Source organism: Monodelphis domestica, chromosome 7 (genome assembly GCF_027887165.1).
Source record: "Monodelphis domestica isolate mMonDom1 chromosome 7, mMonDom1.pri, whole genome shotgun sequence".
Taxonomy (NCBI): Eukaryota; Metazoa; Chordata; class Mammalia; order Didelphimorphia; family Didelphidae; genus Monodelphis; species Monodelphis domestica.
In genome coordinates, this window is record NC_077233.1 from 87,141,231 (window position 1) to 87,168,366 (window position 27,136).

Consider the following 27,136-nt stretch of genomic DNA (forward strand, 5'->3'; position numbering starts at 1 on the left):
TACCTTCCAGAATTGTTGTGAGGCTTGAATGAGATAATTGTAATGTGCTTAGCACAGTGCATGGCATAGTAGGTGTTATATAAACTTTAGTTATTTATTATTATCATTATCATCTTCAGTTCTAAATCCTACATGCATTTCTCTCTGATCATTATCAACACCAAGCATTTCAGGCTTTTATTTCAAGATTCCTACAGCCTACTTTGGCACTTCTTTGCAATTGCCTTGTATCATGACTTAACTTTGGCTCCCAACTAGATTTGGGTTCAGGGCAGAGGTTGTATTGGGTTTTACTCATCTCTCTGTGTCTCTGTCTCTGTGTCTCTGTGTCTGTCTCTCCCTCTCCCTCCCTCTCTCCCTCCTTCCCCTTCTCTTTCCCTCTTTCCCTCCCTCCCTCTCTCTCCCTCCTTCAATCACTTTTTCTGCCTTCTCTCTCCCTCCTTCCCTTTCTGCCTTCTTCACCCCCCTCTCTCCATCCCTCTCTCACTCCCTCCCTCTCTCTCCCTCCTTCTCTCTCTCTTTTTCTCTGTCTCTCTCTCTCTCCCTCCTTCCCTTTCTGCCTTCTTCACCCCCCTTCTCTCCATCCCTCTCTTACTCCCTCCCTCTCTCTCCCTCCTTCTCTCTTTTTCTGCCTCTCTCTCCCTCCTTCCCTTTCTCCCTTCTCCACCCCCCTCTCTCCATCCCTCTCTCACTCCCTTCCTCTCTCTCCCTCCTTCTCTCTCTCTTTCTCTGTTTCTCTCTCCCTCCTTCCCTTTCTGCCTTCTTCATCCCCCTCTCTCTCCATCCCTCTCTCACTCCCTCCCTCTCTCTCCCTCCTTCTCTCTCTCTCTTTCTCCCTCTCTCTCTCACCCCTCCCCCTTCCCAACAGAGCTGGGCTGAAGACCCTGTCCACTGAATAGCAGATGTTCCTGGATATATGTGGAATGTGGGGATCTGCCCTTTCTGGAAAAGGAAGCCTTTGGAAATTAAGTGCTTGTTGTCTTTCTAATCACTCTTGTATTTGAATCTCAGCTTCTTCCTTCCTACTCTGAGCCAGTAGGACTTGGCGGAGGGGAGTTTAGCTTTCTCTAAGGAGTACTTCCTTCTCATGGGGGAAAAGTAACCACTGACTATAATTCAATTCTATTTTAATCTGCTGTGCACATGCCCAGAGGGGCAAGGGATGGCATTCTCCGTTCATAAACACTAACAATAAAACTTGGTGCAGAAGACTAAGAATGCAGGCTAAGTTTTTCCTACAACTCATCCTTTTGCTCCAGGGATCCATTAAATGATCCAAGTCCTCAGTTATTCTTGGCAAACTCCCACAGTCTGTCAATTTTTAAAAATAGATTTGCTTGTTAAAGCTGGGATTCTCATTTTTTAATCTAAATAAGACATTCTTTTCTTTTCTTTTCTGGGAGATAACCCTGGGGCTCACTCTTCCCTTCCTTAAAATACATAGTATGATGTACCATAGGGAATACTACACTGGAAATTGGGGGACCCAGCACGTCTACTTTGTGACTAATTGTATTTTCAATTTATGCTTCCTAATTTCCATTAGGTCCTTATTGCTGCATGCCAATTCTTTCACTCTTCCCTGATAGACTCTATGCTGTGCTTTCTATAGCATATTTTGAATTTTAATAAAAAAAAAACACTTACGGGGGTGACTGGGTGGCTCAGTTGATTGAGAGCCAGGCCTAGAGATGGGAGGTCCTGGGTTCAATGGGGTCATTGATTCTAAGGTGGAAGGTAAGGGTTTTTTAAAAAAAACAAACAAATCCAAACTCTTACCTTTCTGCCTTAGAATCAATACTGAGCATTGGTTCCAAGGCAGAAGAACCCTAAAGGCTAGGCAATGGGGGCTAAGAGACTTACCCAGGGCCATACAATTGGGAAGTATCTAAGGTCAAATTTGAATCCAGGACATCCTGTCTTTAGGTCTGGCTCTCAATCCATTGAGTCACCATTCCTACAGTATATTGCAAACTTTTCTTTTCTCAAGCTATCTATATTCTTCCCTATGCCTTCCCTCTCAGCATAGAATCCAACTTTATACTTCACCAAGAAATTGAGATCATCCATCACAAACTCCTTCTTTTCCTTAATTCTATCCTTAAAATAAATTTAAGATCATTGCCATTGTCTACTGCTTTGTTTGCTTCAGTCTCTGAGGAATAGGTGGCCCTTCTCCTTGCTGAGATCAAACCTTCTCTTTGTGTTTAGAGATCCCATCCCTCCTGTCTCCTTTGGGAGTTTTCCTCATTGATTGTCCCTCCTCCTGAATAATAATTAATTTCTTTATTACCTAATTCCTTTTCTACTGATTATAAACATGTCCAGATCTCCCCATTTAAAGAAAATTAGTTTTCAATAAATAAAAAATGTATTTTCTCTCCTTCCTAACTCCTCATTTCTATGAGAAAAACAAAACCGTCTTAACAACTATGCAGTCAGACAAAACTAGTTCTCCCATTGGCCACTTCTAAATATCCATGCCTGAATCTATACCTGCATATTTCATCATGGGCATTATCGAATTGGGGTTGGTCATTGCATTGATTGGGACGCTCATAAGTCTTTCAAAATTGTTTTTCTGCATAATATTGTTATTGTATAAATTGTTGTCCTGTGTTCACTCTGCATCCATTCATACAAATCTTCCCAGGTTTCTCTGAAACTGACCCTTTCATCATTTCTCATGACATAATACTATTCTATTGCATTAGTAGACTATAATTTGTCCAATCATTCTCCAATTGATGGATACTCTACTAAATTCTAGTTCTTTTTCCCATTAAAAACAACAACACAATCTTTTCACTTGACCCTACCATCCTCAATAATCCAATAACTCTCTTATACAAACAAGAAAAAACAATTATGTTCATTGCATCCATTCAGCATCCCATTTCCTTCTTCCCATCGTCCAAGCTTACATTTGACTGGAACAGCTTTCCTAATTTTTTTTTTTTAATCAGTTCTCAACTTTCTTGGTCTTGGTGACTTTTTGATACTTTTGGATACCTTCCTTTTTCCTGATACTTTGTCATCCCTGGATTTTTTGGACACTGTTTTTTTTTTCTATTTCTTCCTTTGGGATATTGCTCCTCAGTCTCGTTTGCTGGGTCTTAGTCCCTGCCCCATCTCCAACATGTGGGAAACATTCAAGGCTCTGTCCTGCAGCCCTGCACTGCCTGAGATCTCACCAGTTTCTATGGGCTTGATTATTGCTCTTCAAGTGACTTCCCAAATTTACATATCCAAACTTGAGCTCTCTGAACATCAGCTCCATGTTCTATTTGTTGGAGATCTCCAGTCCTAAAGAGAAGTCAACTTTTTCTCCACACACTCATCTGCCTAACTTTCTCGTTTCTCTTGATGGAACTGGTCCAGGGTCCCAACCGTGAAATCATTCTTTATTTTTTCTTCTCCCCCACCTCCATATCTAACCAGTTGCCAAGTTTTGTGGATTTCACCTCTCAGATCATTTCCTTCTTCCCACTTGCAGTCACTCCCCTATTTCAGACCTACTTTCCTTCACCTGGATTATTGCAATAGCTTCCTAATTGATTTCCTGATTCCTAGGTCACTCCTCTGCTCAAAAATCTCCAAAGGCTCCCTAGTGCTTCTGGGACAAAGCATACTGTTCTGTTTGTCATTTAAATGGATGGAGGATTGTGAGGATGGAGGATAATCCCCCTGGATTGCAGAATGCCTGGAAAGGTTGTAAAGGGTTGGGTTTTTAAATCCTTACCTTGTCTTATAACTGAGGCTAAGTATGGATTCCAGGGAGCGGTAAGGGCTAAGCAATGGGGGTGAAGGGACTTGCCCAGGGTCACTCAGCTGGGAAGTGTCAGAGGCCACACTCGCACCCAGGACCTCCCATCTTCAGGCCTGGCTCTCTATCCATGGAGCCACCCAGCCGTCCCTGGGAAGGGTTTTAAAGCTAAACAAAGACATCTAAGTTTGACTGTAGATGCCATAGGGAGTCCCTGGGGTTTATTGAGGAGTGAGCTGGTCCCATCTGTATGGAAGAACAATCGATTTGATCAGTGGGGGAGGTTTTTAGCAGACCAGTTGGCAAGCATTTGCCAAAATCTAGGTGATGAGGAGCTGAGCTAAGGTGGTAAAAGTTTAGGGGTAAGAGACGCGGTGGGGTAGAAATGGCGATATAGGGGAAATGCCTGGCTATGTGGGCTGGGCAGGGAGACCTATTTCCCATTGCCCTCCCTCGGGCACTCCTCGCACCAGTCCAGCTTGATCCACTTGCTGGTGCCCAAACATGACATTTCTCTCCCACAAGCTCCGGCCTGTGTTGCAAGCCTTAGCTCTGCTGAAGGCGCAACTGGCATCCTCCAAAATCCGCGTTTTGCACTAACTTAGCCTTGTCTTTGTGGAAGATGAGCCCCTTCCGGGAGGACTTTTTGCTTTGGTTATTTGTACTGGGTTCCCCAGACCCGGCATACAGACCGGCTCGTTGATTTCTCTGGAAAGTCAGGGAGTTGGATTAGAACAAGAGTTCTTAGCCTTGTTTTGTCACGGGCTCCTTTGGCAAGCTGAGCGATTATCTTCTCAAAAATAAGGTTTTTTAGATGCATAAAACTTAAGGATTAAATAAGAAAATAATGACATTGGAATCAAAATACCCGAAGGACTAGGAGATTGTCGTTTGCGCTCTATGGTTGCAATATTAATAATATTAAAGAATTAAATTAAAAATTAATTAATTAAATAATATCTATTGAAATAGGTATCAAAATGATTTTTAAAAACCCAAGTTCCAGTCCACTGGTTAAAGACTCTATGGACTAAAAGATCTCTAAAGTTGGGTTATACATGTATAACCCAACTGCTTGTCAACTCTGGGAGGGGGGAAGAGACAAGAATTATGTAACCATGGAAGAAAATTTAAAAATAAATAAAAATAAAAGATCTTTGAAGCTCCTACCCAGGGCTGACACTTTTAGCATTCTCCCCTAATAGTAAAAAAAAAAAAAGGGAGGGGGGGGCTTAAATGAACGTTTTTGAGACCTTGTCAGGAATGGCTAGTTCTGGGTAGAAAGGCTGTCTTATAGTAAGTATTCTTTGGCTTGTGCAAACAGTAACAAAAATAAGAAGCAAGATTTTCAAAGGAAACTCAAACAATGAGAATGTCTACCACAGTGGGATGTCAGAAGGTTCTCATAGGCACACCGGGCTTAGGAATGAATGCCAAGGCCGGCTCTCGGGCGGAACATGCCGACTCCTACAGGCCCCTCAGCTGCCAAACAAGTTAGGGTTCAAAGGAGTTGCTGGGACGGGTAGGAACAAGGCCAAAGGCTCCTGCCCTCGGGCCTAGGGTCTCCTGATGTGGGAAGCTACAACCTACAACCAGTTCCCATTCCTGCCTGGCTTCCAAGTGTGGGTGCCTCTCTGCAGTGGCGATCCACCCCTGCCCACAGGCCTCCCCACCTCCTCCCCCCTATCAAAGGCCAGTTCTAAGCTTGTTTTTGTTTCATTTCATAAACTGGGCCGGCTGTCAAAGACGTAGGAGAGTATTCCCCTTTAGGGCCTACGACGGCCCCCCAACTTCAGGAAATCAAAGGCAGTCAAGGATTTGAAGCAAGCATTAGGAGCCGTCAGGAGGCCAGTTTCAGCCTTCAGTCGATGCCCTAATTACAGGCTGCCACCTCTGGGATTGGGCCTCAAGGGAGTCTTGCGACACATTGTGAATAAGAGGGCTCCTTGTACTTCTTATATTCAATGCGGCAGTGAGGGGGACGGGAAAAGATCTAATTATTACTAATAAGCATCCATTTTCTTGATTATGTTAGAAGAAAATAGCCTTAAAAACAGTCGCTGTCTTTGTAAACCGGGCAGGGAAGGTTGATTTTTATTCATTAGCAGAATGCAGATGGCTGGGAAAGGCCCGTTGGATCAGCCTGCGCTACCACACGACACGCCGACCCCGGCACAGAATCAGACTGTACTGCTTTAATAGGAATTTATTTTCAGGCTAAGTTTCTACTACGGATTAAAATTTACGATAAGTTAATTCATATATAAAGACTACAGAGACGACATGACTAGGGAACGGGGTGGCACGGGGTGGCGTGAAGGAGCTCAGACTCAGGCACTGACAGAAACCAGCTTGCTCATGCCCTGGAAGTAGGCTCTCTCTCGCTCGCTCATGACTTCGAAGTGCAGGGGTCGCCTGCAGAAGTTGCACTCTGCGGAGGAGTGAGGCTTCAGGTCCAGCCCGACGAGTTTCCAAGTATCCAGCAGGTTCTCTGCGAAGGGGAAACATTTTAAAATAAATAGTTGCAAGTCCTCTAAAGCCCAGCCCCATTCCCCCGAGGCAAGGTCATCGGAAGCCTTTGGTTTATGATTGATTGAAACCCGAGATGAACGCCGAGTTCCATTAAACATATACAAGTGTATGAAAATCGGAGGTGGAGGTTTTCAGGGCAGACTGTTGGGACTGATAGAAAGGAATCTGGGCCCTCATCATGACACAACATGGCACTGGCTGAGCCTGGGACACAGAGGAGGTGCCCCAAGCAGGAGCCGTGGGGAGAGGGAGAGCGAGGAAGCGAGATCCGCCGAGACTCTCTGAACACGATTAAAGCTCCTCGACGTATTCGAGGCCTCGAGCGGGGGGGAGGGAAGCTCCTGGGCACACGGGCCGGCCCCTCCTCGCCTCGTGCTCTGAGAGCGGCCAAGCCCTCGGCCGGGGTCAGAGGCAGGCCGTCGGCCCGGGCCCTTCCGGTTCTGGGGCCAGTTCCCGACTGATCTACCACTGTCTGAACGGCTACAGAGCAGTGACGCGCTCGAATGACCCACATACTCACCCAGGAAATAGTTCATCATCTGTGGAGTGTGGTGAGGGGTCGGGGCGATGCGCAGGAGCTCTTCTCCTCGGGGGACCGTGGGGTAGTTGATCGCCTGGACGTAGATGTTGTGTTTGCTCATGAGCTCGTCACAGACCTCTGTGTTCTTAGCAGCGTCTGCCACCTGGGTGGGGGGACAAGACGTCCGGATTAAGCGTGGCTCTCCTTCAGGGTGTGCGGCCACACCAAGGGCTGCCTCCCCACCCCCTGAAAGCGGAGCTCGCGGACCTAAGAGCACCAGGTGCTTCGACCCAAGGCCCAGCCGGGTGGGGGCTGGGGGAGCTTCAGAAACAGGGGAAAATCGGCTCCAACTCCTGCATTTGGAGAGAATTGCAACTTCCGTGGAAATGTGCCGGAGAGACGCGCAGTGCTGACACCGACTGTCCCAGGACGGCTGGGAGAAAAGGGTTTTGTAAACCACGAAACGCTCCATGAACGTGAACGGTGCACGTCTGGCACCGACGGTCTAAGATCTAAGAATGACACCACTGTTTGGCTTAATTCACTGAGGAGGTCTCAAAGAACTGATAAATGTTTACAACAGGGCATGCTATTCTCTGCCTTGCTGGCCAACAGGCATCGATGCAGAGTTCGCACAATAAGGCATTCCCTGCTTGTGCTCCACATTGGGGGGTTTCTGTAATTGCCTTCAATCGTTACAACAGCTGGCTCAAGACTAGCAGGACTGCTGTATGCAGACAAAAGCACGGATCTATTCAGAAGTCAATTCCGCCTCAAACTGGCCAGGCCACCTTCCAGAACAAACCAAACCCTCATTACCCCCTTTCCTAGAATTGAGATCCATTCCAAGGCAGCGGAGCAGCAGGAAGGCTAGGCAATGGGGTCAAGTGACTTGCCCAGGGTCACAGGAGTAGGAAGTGTCTGAGGCCACATTTGAACCCAGGACCTCCTGTCTCCAGGCCTGGCTCTCTACCTACTGAGCCACTAGTTGCCCTTTCCAGAACTCTTAGGACACAATTGAATTTGTAGGCATCAGAAATGAGGGGCCGCCAGGAGAGCACGTGCACAGGAGACGCTGCTAGCGGGCCTGAGCGCTGTTATTACCCGCACTGGGATGATGTGACTGGGGCAGTGGACCACAGGGAGCCCGGCGTCCATCAGCATCTGCCTCATCAGCTTCACGTTGCGCTGGTGCTGCCGGCGCAAGGCTTGTCCTTCGGCGCTCTTTAGGATACGGACCGATTCGAGAGCGCCAGCCAGGAGCATGGGGGGGAGGGAAGTGGTGAAGATGAAGCCGGCGGCGTATGATCGGACGGTGTCTATCAAAGCGTTGGTGCTGGCGACGTAGCCCCCGACACACCCAAAGGCTTTGCCTGCAGGAAGAAGCACCAGCGGGTTAGGGTCCGAGGAGCTCTCCCAATGGAGGCGTCCCGGCTCTTACTGACTTTGGACAGTCACTCGTCTCTTTCCATCCTCACTGCTTCCCTTGAAAGGAAGGTGAGCCCTAAACCAAAGTCAAGGCCTGGACAGTCTGACTCTACCCCGGGAGCTACTAGCTCCCAGCACAATCTTACTCGTTTGCCCCTGAATCCAGCTCCTGGGGTTGGCCATCCTTTCTGGCCACGTGTGATTCTGTTCTGTCTGGAGGCAGAAGGGCTCCCGGCTCTTCTCTAACCCTAACCTTGACCCCAACCAGAACGTTCTCTACAAAATGCCCCACCCCCAACCGCCTAACTTGTGCAGCAGACCCCAGGAGTGGAGGAGCCGAGCACGTCTTCAGGCTCAAGTGGGCCTCTGGCTCTGCCTTTTGGAGCAGACAGAACAAGTTCTGCTTCTGACTCCTCTCGTCTGCCCTGACAGGGGCGGCGCAGAACTTCCTGTGTCCTGACTGGAGATGCTTTTCAAAAGAGCTTATTTTCAAGGCACCCAGAACACAAACGTTTCCAATGGAGCCGAAGTGCCTGTCTTATAAGCTCGTTATTTACCTACACGTAGGGGAGAGCCAGAGAAGAGCACAACAGTTTTACTTGGCTGAGTTTTCACTTAATAGCCTGTCTAAAGACAAGGCTTTAATGATTAGGGTTTGTCAGATAAACGAGCTCTATCCACCAAGGCAGGCAAGTTCAGGCCTTCCATTTTCCTTAAATCTCTTTGTGTAACCTGAATCTCAGGTTTCAGGATTAGGTTCAGAGCCCTAAAGTCTTAATGTAATAACACCGTGTCCATAATTACCGGGCTTACTTAACCTCTGTGCAGTTCAAAGTTGGCCTTAGCCAGCACAATGGAGAATTCTTACTTGTTAAGCACTCCTTAGGTACCCCCATACCAACTGAGATCAAGTGTGGCATTCTAATCACTGCCCCGGCGAGGAAACGGAGGCAGGAGATTCTCACGGGAAAGTCCTCATCCTCAGAACAACTAGGCTGCCCTGGCCGGTTACGTATGCAGTCTATGTCCTGCTGCCCACCCCAAGCCTAGCTAAGCTGAAGAGGAGCCTCTTTTCATACTGGTCCTCCTCAGAGGACTGGCAACCTAGAAATTGATTGAATTTAATTGAGTGAAGCAATCCTTTCTCTTCTCCTGGGATCTTATTAGCATTTACTGTCTTTCAAATTCTATTGTGTATTTAAAAAACCTCCAAGACCCCCTTTCCTTCTGTCCTAGGAACAATACTGTGCAGTGGTTCTAAGGCAGAAGAGTGGTAAGGGCTAGGCAATGGGGGGTAAATGACTTGCCCAGGGTCACACCACTAAGAAGTATCAGAGGCCACATCTGCCCTCCCTCCTCCATGCCTGGCTTTCTATCTGCTGAGCCACTCAGATGCCCCTCCACAGCATTATGAGTAGACTTATCAGTTCCACTCATTACTGAACACAATTCAAATAACCACTTACTAAGTGCTCACGACGTACAAGGCTCTGTGCAGGTATTGTGCTAGGATAGAGACTGAAATGAAACTGTCCTTGCTCTCTAATAACTTACAATGAGTTGACACAAAAGCTTTCCCTAACAACTGGTTAATCCTGAATAATTATTCTTTGATATTATTAGGATGATCGAATTCTACATACCAAGGGTCCCAGAAATGATGTCCATTTTGTGCATGATTCCATCTCGATCCCCGATCCCACCTCCTCGAGCACCGTATAATCCTACAGCATGGACTTCATCCACAAAGGTAATTGCCCCATATTCGTGGGCTACATCACACAGTTCTTCCAATGGACACACCGCTCCTAAACACATGGCAAGTAGCATTAAAAAAGCACAAAAACAAAAACTCTTACCCTCAGTCTCAGAATCAATACTATGTACTGGCTCTACGGCAGAAAAGCAGTCAGGACCATGGGGGGCTCTCTAGCCACTGAGCTACCTCGCTGCCCTCAAGTACCATTTTGTAGAGTACAACAAAAATGAATTTCATGAAAAATAAGTCCCACATAAAGTACTTGCCACTATTTTGGAAAACAAAATAAGTTCTAAAACATAAGTAATCCTATGATTTCTAAGTCCGTGTTAAATGCCTGGGCAGAAAGCCCTCAATGCAAACAGAAACAAAGCAGATGGATTACAGTCCTGGTAGAAGAGCAGAAAAAACCTCAAAGCCCAAAACCTATTTGGAAACAGACTATTGCTGAGGCCCAAGAAAGAGTTCCACATAGAGTCAGTCTTTACACCTAATCCCAAAAAGGCTCACCATCCATTGAATGAACAGTTTCAAAGGCGACAATCTTAGGGACGGAAGGGTCTGATTTCTTTAGCAGCTCTCTGAGATGGTTTACATCATTATGGCGAAATATGTACTTTGGCACTCTGCTATTACGAATTCCTTGGATCATGGAGGCATGGTTTCCAGAGTCAGAATAAATTTCACAGCCTGATAGAATAGAACATTTATTGACATGTCATCTCACATTTCCCAAAGAGGAAGAGAAATTAACTGTGCAATGAAAGTACTCTCACTATTACTCGATAAGAAACTTAACATTTGATAAGTTTTTTTTGCAGATATAGTTCACTATGTTATAGGTAAGTATCACCTAACATCAAAAGGTGGATGATTTTGGACAATGTTTTCTAGGTTCAAAATAATGGCAGCAATTACTCTAAATTTAAAGTCAATATTTTAAAAATCTTATCTGAAAATATCTGATTTTCTAGAAGTTATAAAAAATTTTCTAAGGAAACAAGTAAGGATTATGGCATATCCAAAACAGCAGGATCTTAGAAGTCTGTCATCAATTAAGCACTTATGCTTTCCTGCAAGTTCTAATATGCAGCTTGAAACTTTTTAACTGAGTAGGTCATTAGTTTTTTCCTCTTTTTTTTCTTTAAAAAACAAAAACAAAAAACCCTTACCTTCCATCTTAGAATCAATACTAAGTATCGGTTCCAAGGCAGGAGAGAGGCTAGATAAAGTCTAGCTGACTAGGGTTAAGTGATTTGCACCCACAGCTAGGAAGTGTGTGAGGCCAAATTTGAATGTAGGACCTCCCATCTCTAGGCCAGGCATCTCTATCCACTGAGCCACCTAACTGCCCTAAACATGGTGTTCAAAAAAAAAAATTCTGTGAAATAAAGTGCTACGTAGATTTTAGTTCCTTCCTTCCTTCCTTCCTTCCTTCCTTCCTTCCTTCCTTCCTTCCTTCCTTCCTTCCTTCCTTCCTTCCTTCCTTCCTTCCTTCCTTCCTTCCTTCCTTCCTTCCTTCCTTCCTTCCTTCTTTCTTTCTTCTTAACCCTTACCTTCTGTCTTGGAATCAATAATTTGTGTTGATTCCAAGACATAAGAGGGGTTAGGGCTAGGCAGCAGAGGTTAAGAGACTTGCCCAGGGTCACACAGCTGGGAAGTGTCTGAGGCCAGATTTGAACCTAGGACCTCCCATCTGTAGGACTGGCTCTCAATCCACTGAGCTAGTCAGCTGCCCCCTGGATTTTAGTTTCTACTATGAAACCCACCAAACATCAGGTCATCCAATAGCACGAATTTCTTACCTGGCATCATTTTAGCCAACGTGAAAAGGGTAGAGTCATTGGCAACAAAGCAGGATGAGAACAGTAATGCTGCATCTTTCCCATGGAGGTCAGCCAATTCTCGTTCTAGATCAACATGAAACTTGCTAGTTCCAGAAATATTTCTAGTACCACCTGCTCCAGCACCATGTTGTTTTAATGTTTCCCTGTAACGTACATATGAAAGAAGCGATTCTCCTAAGAACAAATTTCCTTAAAAGGTTATCGAAAGGAACAACAAATATTTGTGTGCTTGTCAGCAAAGAGGAAGTACTAGCTCAAGGATTAACTTAATTATCCTTTCCCAGAAATATACTTCTTCTCAAAGCATACTCAAACTCACAGGCTGAAATGTAACTGGTAAATTTTGGCTTGTGGTTAAATAAAGCTCTCTTGACATTTCACCAAATGATTTTATCAGGCTGCTCTTCAGGGCTGGAAGGACCCTTCTAACCCAATGGAGTCATTTTGAAGATGAGGAATGGAGGCTGAGAGGGGTTAAAGAACTTGTCCTGTGTCACAAAGCTGGCATGCGTCTGAGATCAGCTTCTCAGGGTGCTTACCTTGAAATCAGGTAGCAAACACTGAAATGTTTTCCCTGAAATCAGGTAGCACAAACTGAACTAAGTTTCCCTAGTAGCTGATACATAGATTGTGAACAAGAGATTATGTTTTTAAGACAAACAGGATAAAGGGTACAATTTAGTGGACTGGAAAATGTGAAACTGATTCAGAGATCAATCAAGCCCATAAAACTGGACTCACAGTAGCATAGTGTTCTCAACAACTGAGCTAACCATATTTTATGTTCTACAGACTATCCAACAAACAGATGTTTACCTATTTATAATGTTTTGACTAAAAGCCCAAATTTTTGCTACAGACGCCTTGCTCAATAAAAGTCCAAGAATTTTGTCAAAACACAGAGCTTAGTTAAAAATTAAATCAAATTTTGCAACTGAACAGGTCTTTTCAGTGGCAAATTATGCTGTCTGCAATAGCATACAATCTTTAATCTTTATTTACAATACAATAACTATATATGTATGTGTGTATGGACAAACATGGATAAAAATACATTTTTAAAATGTATTTAAGACTATGCACCAAATTTACCAGCCAGTTATTGGCTCAGAATATATTTCTCATGTTTTAGACAAAAGATCAAATCCCTATTTATAAATACTGGCACAAATGATCTTTAAGATCTACTTACATGACTGCCCCACACACCCGGGGGTGGCGACTCATCCCTAGGTAATCATTGCTACACCAGACAGACACCTGCTTTTTAGTAACAAGAGAATCTGTGTAGTCATCTGCCATCGGGAATATGTGTGCCCTCCGGTTCACAGTTTTAAACACACGGTAAGTATGATCACTTTTTTTCTCATCAATTTTTTTCTCAAAGAAACGATCATATTGAAAAGTGGAAACAGCTAAAAATGAAACGAGAAAGCCATTTTAATTCTTAAATTAGGGAGTGATTAACCGCATAGGTTCACATAAACAATAGTAACTTTGGACTTTTAAGTCTTAAGAGGATGCAAAATCTAAGCTTTGATCAGTGACTTATTTAGGAGCTCATTAAGGCACCAGACAAACTACAAACCTGCAAAAGTGAATTTTTAAAAAAAAAAAGGTTTTTGGTGGTGGTGGTTTTTTAAAACTCACATTTTGGCAAGTTGTCCTGAAGGAGATGGGAGACCCTTTGTGGTCTTTGCTTTTGCATGAGATCCTGAAAATTCCTTAGCAAACCATTCTGATCTTCTCCATCAGTCTTGAGATTAATCACAGTAGGATTAATTGGAGTTTGAGCAACTTCTTCACAAGAAGAAAAATGACAAAATAAAATAAGTTTAATGTAAAACCCTTGTTTTATACTGCCTCTAAACACACTAACTTTCCAGTACAGAAAAAAGCCAGCAAAAACCAGATTCCAGTTATTTTTAAGATTCTTCCTTATCTGTGTGCCCTTCCCACAGTAATCTTCCACAAAGCTGAAAGTCAGGACTGGTAACATAAATTTTCCTTTCAGATAGAACATAATCAAGATGTCAGAAAAACATCAATTTTCTTTATCCAAAATCCAGTTCAAATGTAGACTGTCTGTTGATTAAATTTTTCTGACTCCCCCTAAGTGTTCATCTAGCCCCATGACCACAATCAACTATAAGCCAGACTGCTATTCAATATAGTAAGCCTGGGTGACCGATGCCCATAATTTGATGGTATCGTCATGAATTTTCATCTATCCCACTAAAATGGTTGGGGGCAAGGGACCAAAACTAAGACCTGTCAGGAGCTACTCTTGAAAGCAATGCTGTTTCTAAGAATGAGTTATTGTAAAAGTCAATAATTCCTCAGAGATCCTATATCTCCCCTCTCCCCACCTTTTTAAACTTTTACCTTCAGTAAAGAATACTAAATGCAGATTCTAAGGCAGAAGAATGGTAAAGTGTAATTGAGGCTAAGTGGCCTGCACAGGGTCATGTAGCTAGAAATATATGAGGTCATATTTGAACCCAAGACCTCCCAACTCTTAACATTCTATCCACTGTGCTACCTACCTAGCTGCCTCAATCCTCTATTTCTCCACTCCCCCCCCGCCCCCCCTTTTTAGAATGAGAAGGGACTTAGACATCATCTAGTCCCATTCTCCCATTTTAGTATTTTTTAGTTTTTAGTTTTTTTCCACGGTTATGTGATTTGTGTTTTCTACCTCTTCTCATCCTTCCCCCCCTCCCGGAGTTGACAAGCAATTCCACTGGATTATACATACATACATATATATATAAAATCACTTGAACCTATTTTCAATATTAATCATTTTTGTAAAAAAGCCATCCTTTCAAACCAAACCCTAAATCACCTATCCATATAAATAAGTGATAAATCACATGTTTTCTTCTGTCAATCCTCTATTTCTTAATGGAATCCATTAAGTGTAAAGTCATAGTGCCCATCAGAGGCATTTGAAACACACTTCCCAAGTTAATAAATCCTTTGGGGTTCAAGAGAAAAAGTTACCTGCAGAGGAATTGGGTTTAATAGTTTCCTTACCTTTCCTTACAGCCTGCATTTCCTGCACATCCTCTTGAAGCTCTAAACTGGCCTTACGGAAGACATTGCTGGTTCCTTGGTTCAGCTGAGCCGCGAGGAAGGGGCATTTACTAGCAGTTCCCTGGCTTGTGGCAGATGACGGATGACCAGAGGGGAGTTGAGATCCCCCAGTGGCCTGTTGAGAATCACCAGCAGGCTGGACCACAGCTTTGGAAGTTTTGTCCTCTGAGGAAAGATGGAGAGACTGAAGTACTAAAGAGATCATTCAAGAAAACTGCTCTATCTTTTTGTCTCAGTGATGAACGATTTTAATCTATAATGAGTCTGTACTATGATATAGATATAGCTAAAATTTTGTAACGCCTAACCAAAACCATCCAGTCAATCAACTGGAGAGAGCTAAACAAACTGTGGTAGATAAAAAGAAAATATATCAACATAACAATGAATATGGCAAGACTTATATGAACTGCTGCAAACTGGAATAAGCAGAAATGGAACAACAATACACAAAATGATAACAACATTGTAAATAGTATTTATGGTATAGTCAGAAAAAAACTGAACTCTTATTATTAAAACAACTAATTTTGACTGAAGAAGGTATGAGTAGATGCATTTCCCCATCCTTTCTTTGCAGAAGTGAACACAAAAAATATACATCATGATGTGTTGGTTAGTTTTGCTAGATTACTCTCCCCCATCTTTTTTAAATGCCTCTTTTTTAAAAATAGGGAACGATCCTTCTAGGTAGTTAAGAGGGAAGAGATATATTTGGAAATGAAGATAGTGTAAAATAAGACACATTTAAAAAATATAGTCAAAATACATGTTTGCCTAAAAGAATAACACACTCTTAGGTTTTGATTTTTTAATTTAAAAATAAATTTTAATTTATAGTATCAATTTAATTCTATACCCAAAACATTTCATAAAATTAAACTTTATAATTTCATTTGAATATCTTACTAAAATTTCTTAAACCAAGAAAAGGCAACCACAGGTGGGTATGAACATAGCAAAAACATAAAATAGAATGATCTACTTTACATTGACCTCCTAAAATAGTTCATACTTTTCTCTGCTGAACTGATTTCAAAAATGTACGACATTCATATGCTACGGTTGAAAGTAAATTATCTCTACCACATGTACATAAATTTGGTCCTGGTGAATATAAGTTTTAGAACAGCTTAGAGCCACCATGAACTCTGTCAATCAGTCAAGTAATATGCTATATTACAAAGATGTCTAAAACTAAGAATGTCATATTTGTAAGCTTCTGTGGATGATCACAATTCATCATAAAGAAGTTCACATCAATCCTCCTACCTAAAAGTTAGAAAGAGTATGTCTAAGTTAAACTTTCTAAGAGAAGGAGGTACTCTTTACAATGGGATAAAAGAATAGAAATGTAAATCTTAAAGCCTCAATTATATAAAATCTCATTTTAAGAAAGATGACCATTTGTACATTATTGAAAACCTGTTCTGATTTGAAGAGTTCCAAAATCTTGTACATTATTATTGCTGGAAAATCGGAACACAGTTATAAAGCAATGATGATAGTGAGTCAAAATCACTTACCCCTCCTCTACCAGTAGTAAGCTATTCACTTATGGAAACAACACACTCTTATGAAGGTTTAAAAATTCCTTTGAATTTCTCCATTAACTGATTAAATAATATATTCTAATTGTTTTTTGCATTCATTTCATTCTTGACTACAAATCCAACAACAACAAAAAAAAAACCTGGGCAATCAAGAGTTTGTGACCTGGAATATTTCCAATGTCTCTTGCCCAAAAATGTTCAACAGATTTCATTAGGGTACACCCACTTAAGTAATTAAAACTTTCAAGTTTTTCTTCCTGTTGACATTAGAAATCATCACATTATAACTAGATCTTGACAAACAAGCCTGCTGCTGTTTCTTTGCAAAGATAGGTGGTTTCACAGAGCTAACAAGAGGTATAGAACAAAAGAGTTCTGAATTTAAATTTAATGAAAAGCACATCCCAGAAATTACATTTACAAACAATATTTATAATTCAGATTCACTATCTACATTCTTATTTCAGCACCCAAAGGAACATACTCCTATAACAGTTGGCTAGTAATTATGTTTCTAATATGAATGACCTCCCTTTCCCCTTGAGCAAATTAGATCACCTTTCCTTCCAGAAATGTTCTTCCTCATTGATGCTGGAACAACCCAATGAGTCAGAGCCTCGCCTTCTCTACAGTTTATGGAAAGTGTTTCACTATTGTTTTTCTTTCTCAACTTCATGCTAGGAGGGACTTTTCAAGTTTATGTAAGCACAAATATGACTCCACTACACTGATGACTGGTTAAAAAAGGAAAAAAAATCAGCAGTCTACAAACATTATCACATTTCCCCCTTAAATGATTCCATATAAAAGTCCTCACTGTGAGTTACAACTAGAAGAACCACGTAATGTGTTGGCTTTACAAGACTAAAATTGGTTGGGCAAAGGTTTTTATTCCCAACCTCTCATGATAAGAGTCAGGTCAATAAAAATGTTATAGTTAATTTTCTTTTCTTTTTTTTTAAGAAGTAAAATGAAATGAAGGTGGTTGACAAGTGCAAGACAAATAATTATGATAGAAACTTGATATTCTGAATTGCAATTTAAAAAGTTAAATGAGGACAAATATGGTAAATGTTAAAAAAAAAAGTTGTAATAAAACACTGAAATCTAGCATTTGTGTAAATTCTGAACACGAAATATCCCATGATCATGAAGCTTCTTCTAAGACACAAATTACCTAGAGATTATAAATACAAGGCATGGCATGTAACAAGTGAAATATCAAAGCCACTTGGGTTTGGTCAAAGATGGGGACATGGTAATAGTTCACTGATAAGAAAATAAATTAATACTTACTCTCATTGGCTGGAGGTGTTTCTTTTACTTGCTGGAAGTTAGTTGGTGAAGTGGCCATAGCCCGGGAAGCAGGTTTTGATACAACTTCCATCATTTTGGGGCAGTTCTGGGCATAGAAGAGCAGAGATTTGCCAGCCTTCTGGAGAAAGGTCTGGGGTACTCTTGACAAAAATGGGCAGCGTCGAACAATGGTTTCCATTTTGGGAAAAAGGACAAAACCCTGTAAAAAGATTGGCTGTGAATACCATCACATCATCATCACCACATAGTAATAATATTGGAATAATGATAGATCACTACTACTTTCTTCCAAGGCCTAAGGGACCAAGGTATCCCTGCAATTTAGAATGGAGAAACAGATGTATAGATAGATGGTTTTGCTCAAAAAGGTATAAAGACAGGAACAAGATTGAGGCTAAGTATTTGAAGTAGACAGAATTCAATTTCCTTTGACAATGGTCATTCTAACAAGCTATGACAATTAGCTGTGATAGGAAAAATGATCAACAATTAATTAAGAAACTATTTACAAAGTCAGATAATTTGATGAGGATGGTTTGGGGAAAAAAAAAGACTAAAGGCTCATAGTTAATTTGAACAAAATGTCACATGTACTGAGGTGATTTTGCTCCTGGTAGAGAGAAGGTACTTCCCTGATCCCTAACTACTATTGATGGGGGAAGGTTCAGTCCTTCAAGGTCTCCCCCTCAAACCTAAGGGAAAGAACTCAGTCTACAGTCCTTGGGAAAAAGGGCTTTCCTAAGGTCTTCTAGTCTGCTTCTTATAGGGAAAACTAAGCCAATGCAGTTGCTTGTCTTAGAATCAATACTGTGTATTGGGGTTCCAAAGCAGAAGAGCAGTAAGGGCTTTGCAATGGGGGATAAGTGACTTGCCCAGGTTCACAGTGTCTGAGGCCAAGCTTGCAGACCTCTTTAGAGACTGGCATTGCCTCTCAATAGTGTACATCCTCCAGAAAAAAAGTCTAAGGAAAATGTCCATGGAATTGGAGGAAGTATCAGTCTGAATTCCTGAAGTGAAATGCATGAAGGACAATAAATGGGAGTTTGGTAACGGAAATAAATGGGTCCAGGCAATGGCCTGGAGATGAAAGCAAACAGAGATTGGGGCAGAGATAAGGAGGAATCCTAGAGAGGTAAAATGAGTGAGACTAATGGAGTGTCACTCTGGAGAAAATAAAATAGGAGTAGGTCTTTTGAGAAGGAGAATAAGGGAACCCAAGGAGGGAAAAGAGTAAGAAGGGTCCAGGGGAAGAAGGGCAAAGTCTGATGAAAGAAAAAAAGGAATAAATAGGGAATCCTGGAGAAAAGATGCATGGCCTGGAGGAAAAGTAGAATCCTAGGTGATGGTCTAATAGGGGATGCTCTGGGAAGGGAAGAAGCAAAAAGGAGAAGGATCAAAAGGAGAAGAGAAGGTGGAATAAAGGAGAGAAATAGGAAGGGAACAGGAATCAATGACAGTTCTAGAGGCAATAGACAGATAAATGGGAGTTCTAGAAAGGATGTGAAGCTGAAGTTGTGGGGTGGAATTAGGCAAAATGAGGATTCCCTAGGGACAGAATAAAGGGCGGTTCTGGAGAAAGGTAGAGTCTCATAAGAAAGAAAATAATGGGGATTAAAGGGGATCCAGGGGTAGGAATAGGATCATGGGAAGAGGATAGGCAATGGATCACGGATAAAAGGGGGTCTAGGGGAAGAGCAGAATAAAAGGGGGGAAGACCGGTAATAGAACACAGATAAGAGTCCTGGGGTAGGGCAGGAATATGGGGTGCTTCAATGGATTACAGATCATTGGGGATCCGAGGGGAAGAGAAGGATCATAGGGAAAGGATTGGCAATGGATCACTGATAATCAGGGGTCCTGAGGAAGTGCGGGGTCATGGTGAGGGAACTGGCAATGGATCGCGGATAAAGGGGGACTGGAGAAGGACAGGACAGCAATGGAACACGGATAATCGGAGTCCCAAGAATGGACGGGATCGTGGAGATGTGGGAGGGAGACCAGGCAGTGGAACACGGATAAAAGGAGGTCCGGGGCAGGAAGGGCAGGGCAATGGATAATTTTCCATCCTGGGAACGGCTGCAAGACACACGGATAAGTCGGGGTCCTGGGCAGGGTCTTAAGGAGAGAGATTCTAGGGGCAGTTCTGCGGAGAGGCAGGCCGCTCCGACCCTCACCTGAGCAGGGTTCCGAGGAGGCAGGGGCGGTGACAGCGGCGATGGGGCCGGGACCTGCAGGTCGGAGGGACTAAGGTCACAACTCTGGTTTCTGTTCTGAGAAGACGCTTAAGGCCGCCCAAACCTCTCAATTTATAAAGACCGAGAGGGCTTAGTGCGCAGGCGCAGCTCTGCTTTTTTTTTTTTCCTCTCTCCCTTTCCGTCCCACTACACTGCACCCTCCTCGACGCACTCCTTCCCACGCAGGCGCAGTCCGGCTGCTGCCGCTCTTGCGTCAGACCTCGTCTCCTCCTCCCGCCGGAAAGACTGGGGGGAGGGAGAAGGAGGCCTTCTCGCTCTCCCTCTCTCCAGAACGCTCTGGCCTCACCCTGGGGAGGTCGGCTGGGAACGAGGCTAGAGGGTTTAACTCTTCAGCTCCCAAACCATAGCCCGCGGCCAGAACCCCGTTGAGGGTCACCGTACCGCTCTTTCCACCGCGCGCTTGTTTCTCCCCTTTCCCCTGCCCTCGAGTGAGTTCAAAGCATGCTGTCTATCCTTAGCTTATTTTTGCTCGTAGCCCTTCCAGGGTCTTTTGAAAATTGTAAGCCCGGGCTGAAAGGCAAAGGAAAAAGACCGCGGAGAATGCATGTGAAATTGAACGGTTGAATTTTGCAAATAGGAAATGAAGGCTCAGAGAAATGAACTAGTAAAATAGAAGAGGTGTTGGCAGAGACAGATGTATCTAATCAAGGAGTGTAATAAACATTTATTAAGAGTTCTGGGAGCCAGGCACTGTGCTAACAGAGGCAAGAGATGGTCTCTGCCCCCAAGGAGCTCATAGTCTAATGGGGGAGTCAACTAGAGAGGCAGGCCTGGAGATGGGAGGTCCTGGGTTCAAATCTAACCTCACACACTTCCTAACTTCGAACCCCCATTACCTAGCCTTTACCTTTCTTCTGCCTCAGATTGAGTCTAAGAGCAGTAAGGGCTAGGCAATGGGAGTAAAATGACTTGCTGGGGGTCACACAGCTAGGAAGTATCTGAGGCCACACTTAAGCCTAGGACCTCCAGTTTCTAGACCTGGCTCTCAATCCACAGAGCTACCTACCTGCTCCAGTTGACTTTTAACCTTCAACAATTAATAAGAATACATTTAAGCAACAGCTATATCTAAAATATTTTAGAGAAAGTAGAATGGAAATTGGGACACTTCAATCCAAGGTTAAACAATGGCACTTAGCTGGCTGCTGATTTGCCTTGGAAAACTCACTGCCTATCTGAACCAGACTTTCCTCTTTTGTAAAATGGGAATAATAATAATTGCATGATGTACTTTACAGTTTTATGGAACACCATAAAAATGAGTGTTGTTATTTGAAAAGGAGTGAAATCAAAGCACACTTTATTTCCTCCATGAGTTTTTAAATTGTAAATGTAATATTTGTCCTCAGTCAAGACATTAGAAATATGGAAATATGTATTGCATGAAAGCACTGGTATGACCTATATCAGACTATTTACTGCCTTGGGAGCAGAGGGAAGGAGAAAATTTGAATTACAAAATGTCATAAAATAATTGTCAAAAATTATTTCCACATGTAATTGAAAAAAATAAAATTCAACTAAAGAAAACAAAAGAAGGTAGTCAAGAGACCTTGAGAAAAGTCCCTTGGGGAGATTTATAGGAAGATATGAGAAGGCAGGGGTACATTGTAATCGGAAGTATTGCATGGAAAATTTCTGAACTTGAAATCAAGAGAACTAGGTTCTAGTTATAGCTCTGTCCCTGAATCACTGTGTATCCTTGAGCAAGGATGGACTTCCCGTTCCCCATATGTAAGATAAGGGATGATATCTAAGGTCCCTTCCTGATCTCACAATCTATATTCTAAGGTTCCTTCCAGTTCTAACATTTTATGTTCCATGTTATAAAATCCAGGGCAGTTAGGTGGCATAGTGGATAGAGTGCCAGAACTAAGGTCAAAAAGACTCATCTTTCTGAGATCAAATCTGGCCTCAGACACTTGCTAGCTGTGTGACCCTGGGCCAGTCATTTAAATCCTGTTTGCCTCAGTTTTCTCATCTGTAAAATGAGCTGGAGAAGTAAGGAAATGGCAAGCCATTTTAGTATCTTTTGCCAAGAAACTACTTATGGGGTCATGAAGAGTTGGACATAAATGAAAAACAATGAACAACAATTACAAGGTCCTTTTCACTTCTGTCATTCTTTATAATTACATGATGCTAAGATATCTTGGTTAGAATGAGAGTTTCTTAAATGAAATCCTGATGATGTAATTTAGATGATTCTAATGTTTAAAGAGGCAAATGTAATCATATCTATAGAGTTCAAGATTTCAAAGGATGTGATTAAAAAAAAAAGTTGGAAAGAAGGGCACTCAATAATGACAGAAGAGAGAGCTGGTCCAGTAAGAATGGTGTCACAAAAGCAAAAAATCTAAGATAAGTCAAGACTTGCCAAAGTTAAAGGAAAAGGGAAGGACTTTTTAAAAGATGTGCTGCAGGCAAGAAGTGGAAGAAGTAAGGGATAGATGGGCTGTTCTGGGAGAGATGGGGCAATAATAACAGACAGGAAGAAAGCAGAAGTTGTACAGAACACCAAATTATTTTGTTTCTGTTTTCTCAACCACAGAGACTATTCTTCAAACCAGAAAAGGGAGAACTGTCATCATTACTAGAAAACCGAAGCCCAACAGAGGAAAAAGGAGATGGGAAAGGAGCAGCCATAACCTTTATTTTCTTTCTTTCTTTCTCACTCTCTCCTTCTTTCCTTCTTTCCTTCTTTCTTTCTCACTAGGAAAGTGAGCCTAGAACCTACATATTTGTAAGCCTGTGCCTAGGTTTGTGCTTTCCCCCATCCCATTTTTGAGAAAACTGACCAGCTAATTGGGCTCAGCACTGAGGAGTCTGCCTCGAATAAGTGGGAGTCCCTTTTTCTCATTGATTATGCTTCATAAGTCTAGAGGTTTTCCAAAAGGGAAAATAATGATGGTACTCAATTGAAGTGGGTGTAGGTAGTAGTAGTAGTAGTAGTAGTAGTAGTAGTAGTAGTAGTAGTAGTAGTAGTAGTAGTAGTAGTCGTCTCTCGGTAACCGAGGATGGCTATTGTCTTTGTGTGTTTTTTGCACAAAGACACTTGTGCATGAAGATTTAAGTGGAAAAGTCGATGCACAGAGACAGTCCCACTCTCTCGGCGTTGGAAGCCTGGGTCCAGTGGCACGAAATGTCGTTACACCTGGAGACTTCCTCAGTTGCATTGGATGGCCATGTTGTCTTTTGTGCTCCAACACGCCCTGAGCACTCCACAGTGCTTTGCTGCGTCGCCCTCTCAGCCGTTGAACCTTCTTATTGGTTTTTTCCATCTGTTCAGCCGAAGCAGTCTTCATGTGCTGGGTGAGCAAAGCCCTGGTTCACCAGGGGTCGATGACCTGATGGCTACCCTCACAAGGTTTGGCCGGCCTGTCGAAGCCTTTGCCCGGGGTGTGGCCGCTGCTGCATGCTAGCAGGTACTAGGAGCTACAAGTGAGAGCTGGGTGTCAGGTGGGGGTCAGAGGCTGGAGAGCTGCCCTAGGAGGGCATGACAAGCCCTCCATACCAAAGATATTATTCCTCCCCGAGAACCCCAGGTTATTTATTTCTACATAGACAAGAAAGGCTAAATTTGTATTTTTAAAAATTAAATTTTAAATAGAAAAATTTTTTTACATATGATCAATCAATTATATGATTCAATGGATATATGACTGGGGTTTTGGCTTTAGAAGAACATTCTATTACAAATATGAATAATATGGAAATAGGTTTTGAACAATGACACATGTATAATCCAGTGGAATTGCTTGTCATCTCTGGGAGGGGGTTGGGAAGAGAGGAGGGAAATGTGAATTTTAGTTTTACTCCACCCTGCTTAGTCTTTAGAATTCTAGCAAACAGGAATGTATACACCCCCACTTAAGGATTAAATGTGGGGGAGGAAGGTCTATGACCCTGTGCTTAGCTTCCTGCATCATGCAAGAAGAGAGACCGTGGGAGGCATTACTGCCACTTAAATACCAAAATGAATCTTGTAACCATGGAAAAAATATTCTAAATAAGTAAATAAAAAAAATTTAAATGTATTAAGAGAGTAACATTTGATAATAACTAAAAAATAAACATAATCTGTTGGGGCAGTTAGGTGGTACACTGGATAGTGCACTAGGCTTGGAATCAAGAAGATTCCTATTCATAGGTTTTAATCTGGCTTCAGATATTTAAAAGCGGTGTGACCCTGAACAAGTCACTTGACTCAGCCTCAGTTTCATCAATTATAAAGAGAACTGGAGAAAGAAATGGCAAACCACTCCATTATCTTTGCCAAGAACATCTCAAAGAAGCCATCTGGACAGTTGGACATGACTAAAACCAAAAACAGCGTGTCATCTGTGGCAAGGCTGATTCTAATCAGTGTTTTTCCGAAAGATTGCCGCACAGGCATCTTGCATTTTACCTTGATTGCACTATCACTCTATGACAATCCCAAACCTCCTCCAGACTTCATGCATAGGTACTTCTACAGCCTCCTGCATCTGCCCCTAGCACAACCAAGTGGTTCAGGAGATGCTGCCCGTTTGAACTCATGAGATCAACACTTGGACTCATCCAACTTGAGGTTACGGCTTGGCCACCTCCTCAGATCTGGAGTCAGAATCTGAGCCTGAGCCTGAGTCTGAGGGCTCACAGCTCCAAGGGCGACACTACCGATACTGGTTTATAAAAAGTGGGCAGGAGGAGGAGACACCGCAGTCCAACTGGTTAGAAGCAAAGCTTGCCCACCGCAGCTGTCTGGAGCTGAGTTTCATTATAGATCTTGGCCCTGCTCCATACTACCCTTGGGGTGTCTGGTGTGTCCCTTCCTCTCTTTGGAGAGACAGTTTCCTCTTCTGTTAAAAAAAGATGTTGAGTAGTGTGTGTGTCTGTTAACATTGCCTCATCCTGACTGAGCAAGAAGCCTACTTGTCCCTTCTTTCTTCTCCTCCCAACAAAGCTCCTTTTTACTTTTATTTTTTTAACCCTGACCTTCTTTCTTAGAATCAATACTGTGTATTGGTTCCAAGGCAGAAGAGAGGTAAGGGCTGGGCAATCCCACAGCTAGGACCTCTTGTCTCTAGACCTGGCTCTCAATCTACTGAGCCACCCAGCTGTTCCCCTTCCAAAAAAAGCTCTTAAAAGACCCTTCTTCTAGCTCGGATAGTCTATGATTCTAGAATATATCCTACAGCATCCAGCTCAAGTCTTCCCTTTTCTGTGAAGCCCTCTCTCACTTACAGGAGGCTGACAGGACCTCGAAAGTCAATATACTAATTTATAATAGGGCTGGGGGGGTGGTTTGGGGATGGCTCCAAAACTCAGAGTCTACTCAAGATAAATCTCGGTGGGCAAATCCCATGGAGATTAATAATAGCAGGTATTTCGCAGATTTGTTGTAAGTTTATAAATAAATAAATGCTAATTGACTGACTGGTCTATGTTAATTGATTTGCAAACCTTAAAGGGCTATATAAATGATTTATTATTTATCATGTCCAATTCTTTATGACCAAGTTTGGAGTTTTCTTGGCAGAGATCCTGGAGATGTTTGCCATTTTCTTCTCCAGCTCATTTTACAAATGAGGAACCTGAGGCAAGGAGGGTTAAGTGACTTGCCCAGGGTCATACAGCTAATAAGTGTCAGAAGTTGGGAACTTAAGGGAGGTCCACAAGCATTTATGAAGTGCCAAAGCATGGAGGACACAAAGGAAGGAGATAAACCACAAATGACTTAAAACAAATAAGACATATACAGGGTAAAAGGGAAATACTCTACAGAAAAAGCACCAGGATTAAAGGTGATGAGGGAAGGCTTCTCAGAAGATTTTTGTTGGAACTAGAGGAAAGTCAGGAGGTGGAGATAAGGAGGGAGAACATTCCAGGCATGGGGGAATGGGCAGAGAAAAAGTCAGGAATGGGAAGAAGGATGTCTAGAGGGGCAGCTAGGTGGTTCAGTGGATAGAGACCCAGCCTTGGAGTCAGGAGGACCTATGTTCAAATCTGGCCTCAGACACTTCCTAGCTGTGTGACCCTGGGCAAGTCACTTAACCTCTGTTGCCTAGCCCTTACCCCTCTTATGTCTTGCAATCAATACTATGTGTTGATTCCAAGACAGAAGGCAAGGGTTAAAAAAAGAGGGTGTCTAATGAGAAAAATATCTAGGAACCATTGTATCTAGAGCCCAGAGCACACAGTGGGTGAGGGGGAAGAGTCAGGTGTAAGGTCTTCCCAACTCTAAATCTAGACAATAGATCACATTGACTCTTCATTATCCAGTCCCCTTATTTTGACAATACCAGAAGCAAAATGACGTCATTGTGAAATATACATTCTCATAGTAGAAGAGGTTCCCAAGCTCTTTTTTTTTAGATGTTCTAAACTTAGCAACCATGGGGGAAAAAAGTCTAAATCAAACAAACTTCCATTCAAATACATAAACAATAATGAGAAACAATCATGCCTTAAATCATAAACTTTGGTTATTTATAGTTTGCTGAAATACTTTAAATAGTTTGTAACAAAAATAACCAATATTTCTGTGATATTTTTAGGCTTGCAATGCATTCATCCTCCCTCCCTTCCTCCCTTCCTCCCTCCCTCCCTCCCTCCCTCCCTCCCTTCCTCCCTCCCTTCCTTCCTTCCTCCCTTCCTTCCTTCCTTCCTAGGAAGTATCTGAAAGAAGATTTGATCCCAGGACCTCCCATCTCTGGGCCTGGGTCTCTGTCCACTGAGCTCTCCCCAGGGCTTCCACTGTACTTTTCTTATAACAATCCCATAAGTATTGAAAGCATTATCATTCCCACTTTGTATATGGGAAAAGTGAAGCTTAAACAAGCTGAGACTTGTCCATAGTCATGAAACAAAATGTTCTTTTTTGTAGTAATGTCCTCTTCAGAACTCTGTGAGTTTCTTGATTTTGTTGTTGTTGGGGAACCTATTCAGGATTAAAGACACCAAAGGAGGGGGCTTAGTTCTGTTTTAGTAGATGATAGACTACCACTATATATAGAGAAGATGATACCTTATGGAAAGGGCAGGTGTTTCCATGAACAGTCTCCTTAATGGGGTGTGG

General features: G+C 42.6%; 1 protein-coding gene across 1 annotated transcript; it reads right to left on the reverse strand.

Annotated features, from left to right (window-relative positions):
* Positions 1–5,957: 5,957 nt before the first annotated feature.
* On the reverse strand, positions 5,958–20,295 carry ALAS1 (5'-aminolevulinate synthase 1). The gene is made up of 11 exons (XM_001380357.5): positions 19,996–20,295; positions 17,801–18,020; positions 14,892–15,116; positions 13,503–13,652; positions 13,045–13,267; positions 11,811–11,995; positions 10,516–10,695; positions 9,890–10,054; positions 7,923–8,191; positions 6,819–6,981; positions 5,958–6,257 (listed from the first exon to the last, which is right to left on the reverse strand). Exons 2-11 carry the CDS (start codon positions 17,997–17,999, stop codon positions 6,097–6,099), a joined length of 1,920 nt encoding a protein of 639 aa, XP_001380394.2. The 5' UTR covers positions 18,000–18,020; positions 19,996–20,295; the 3' UTR covers positions 5,958–6,096.
* Positions 20,296–27,136: the final 6,841 nt, after the last annotated feature.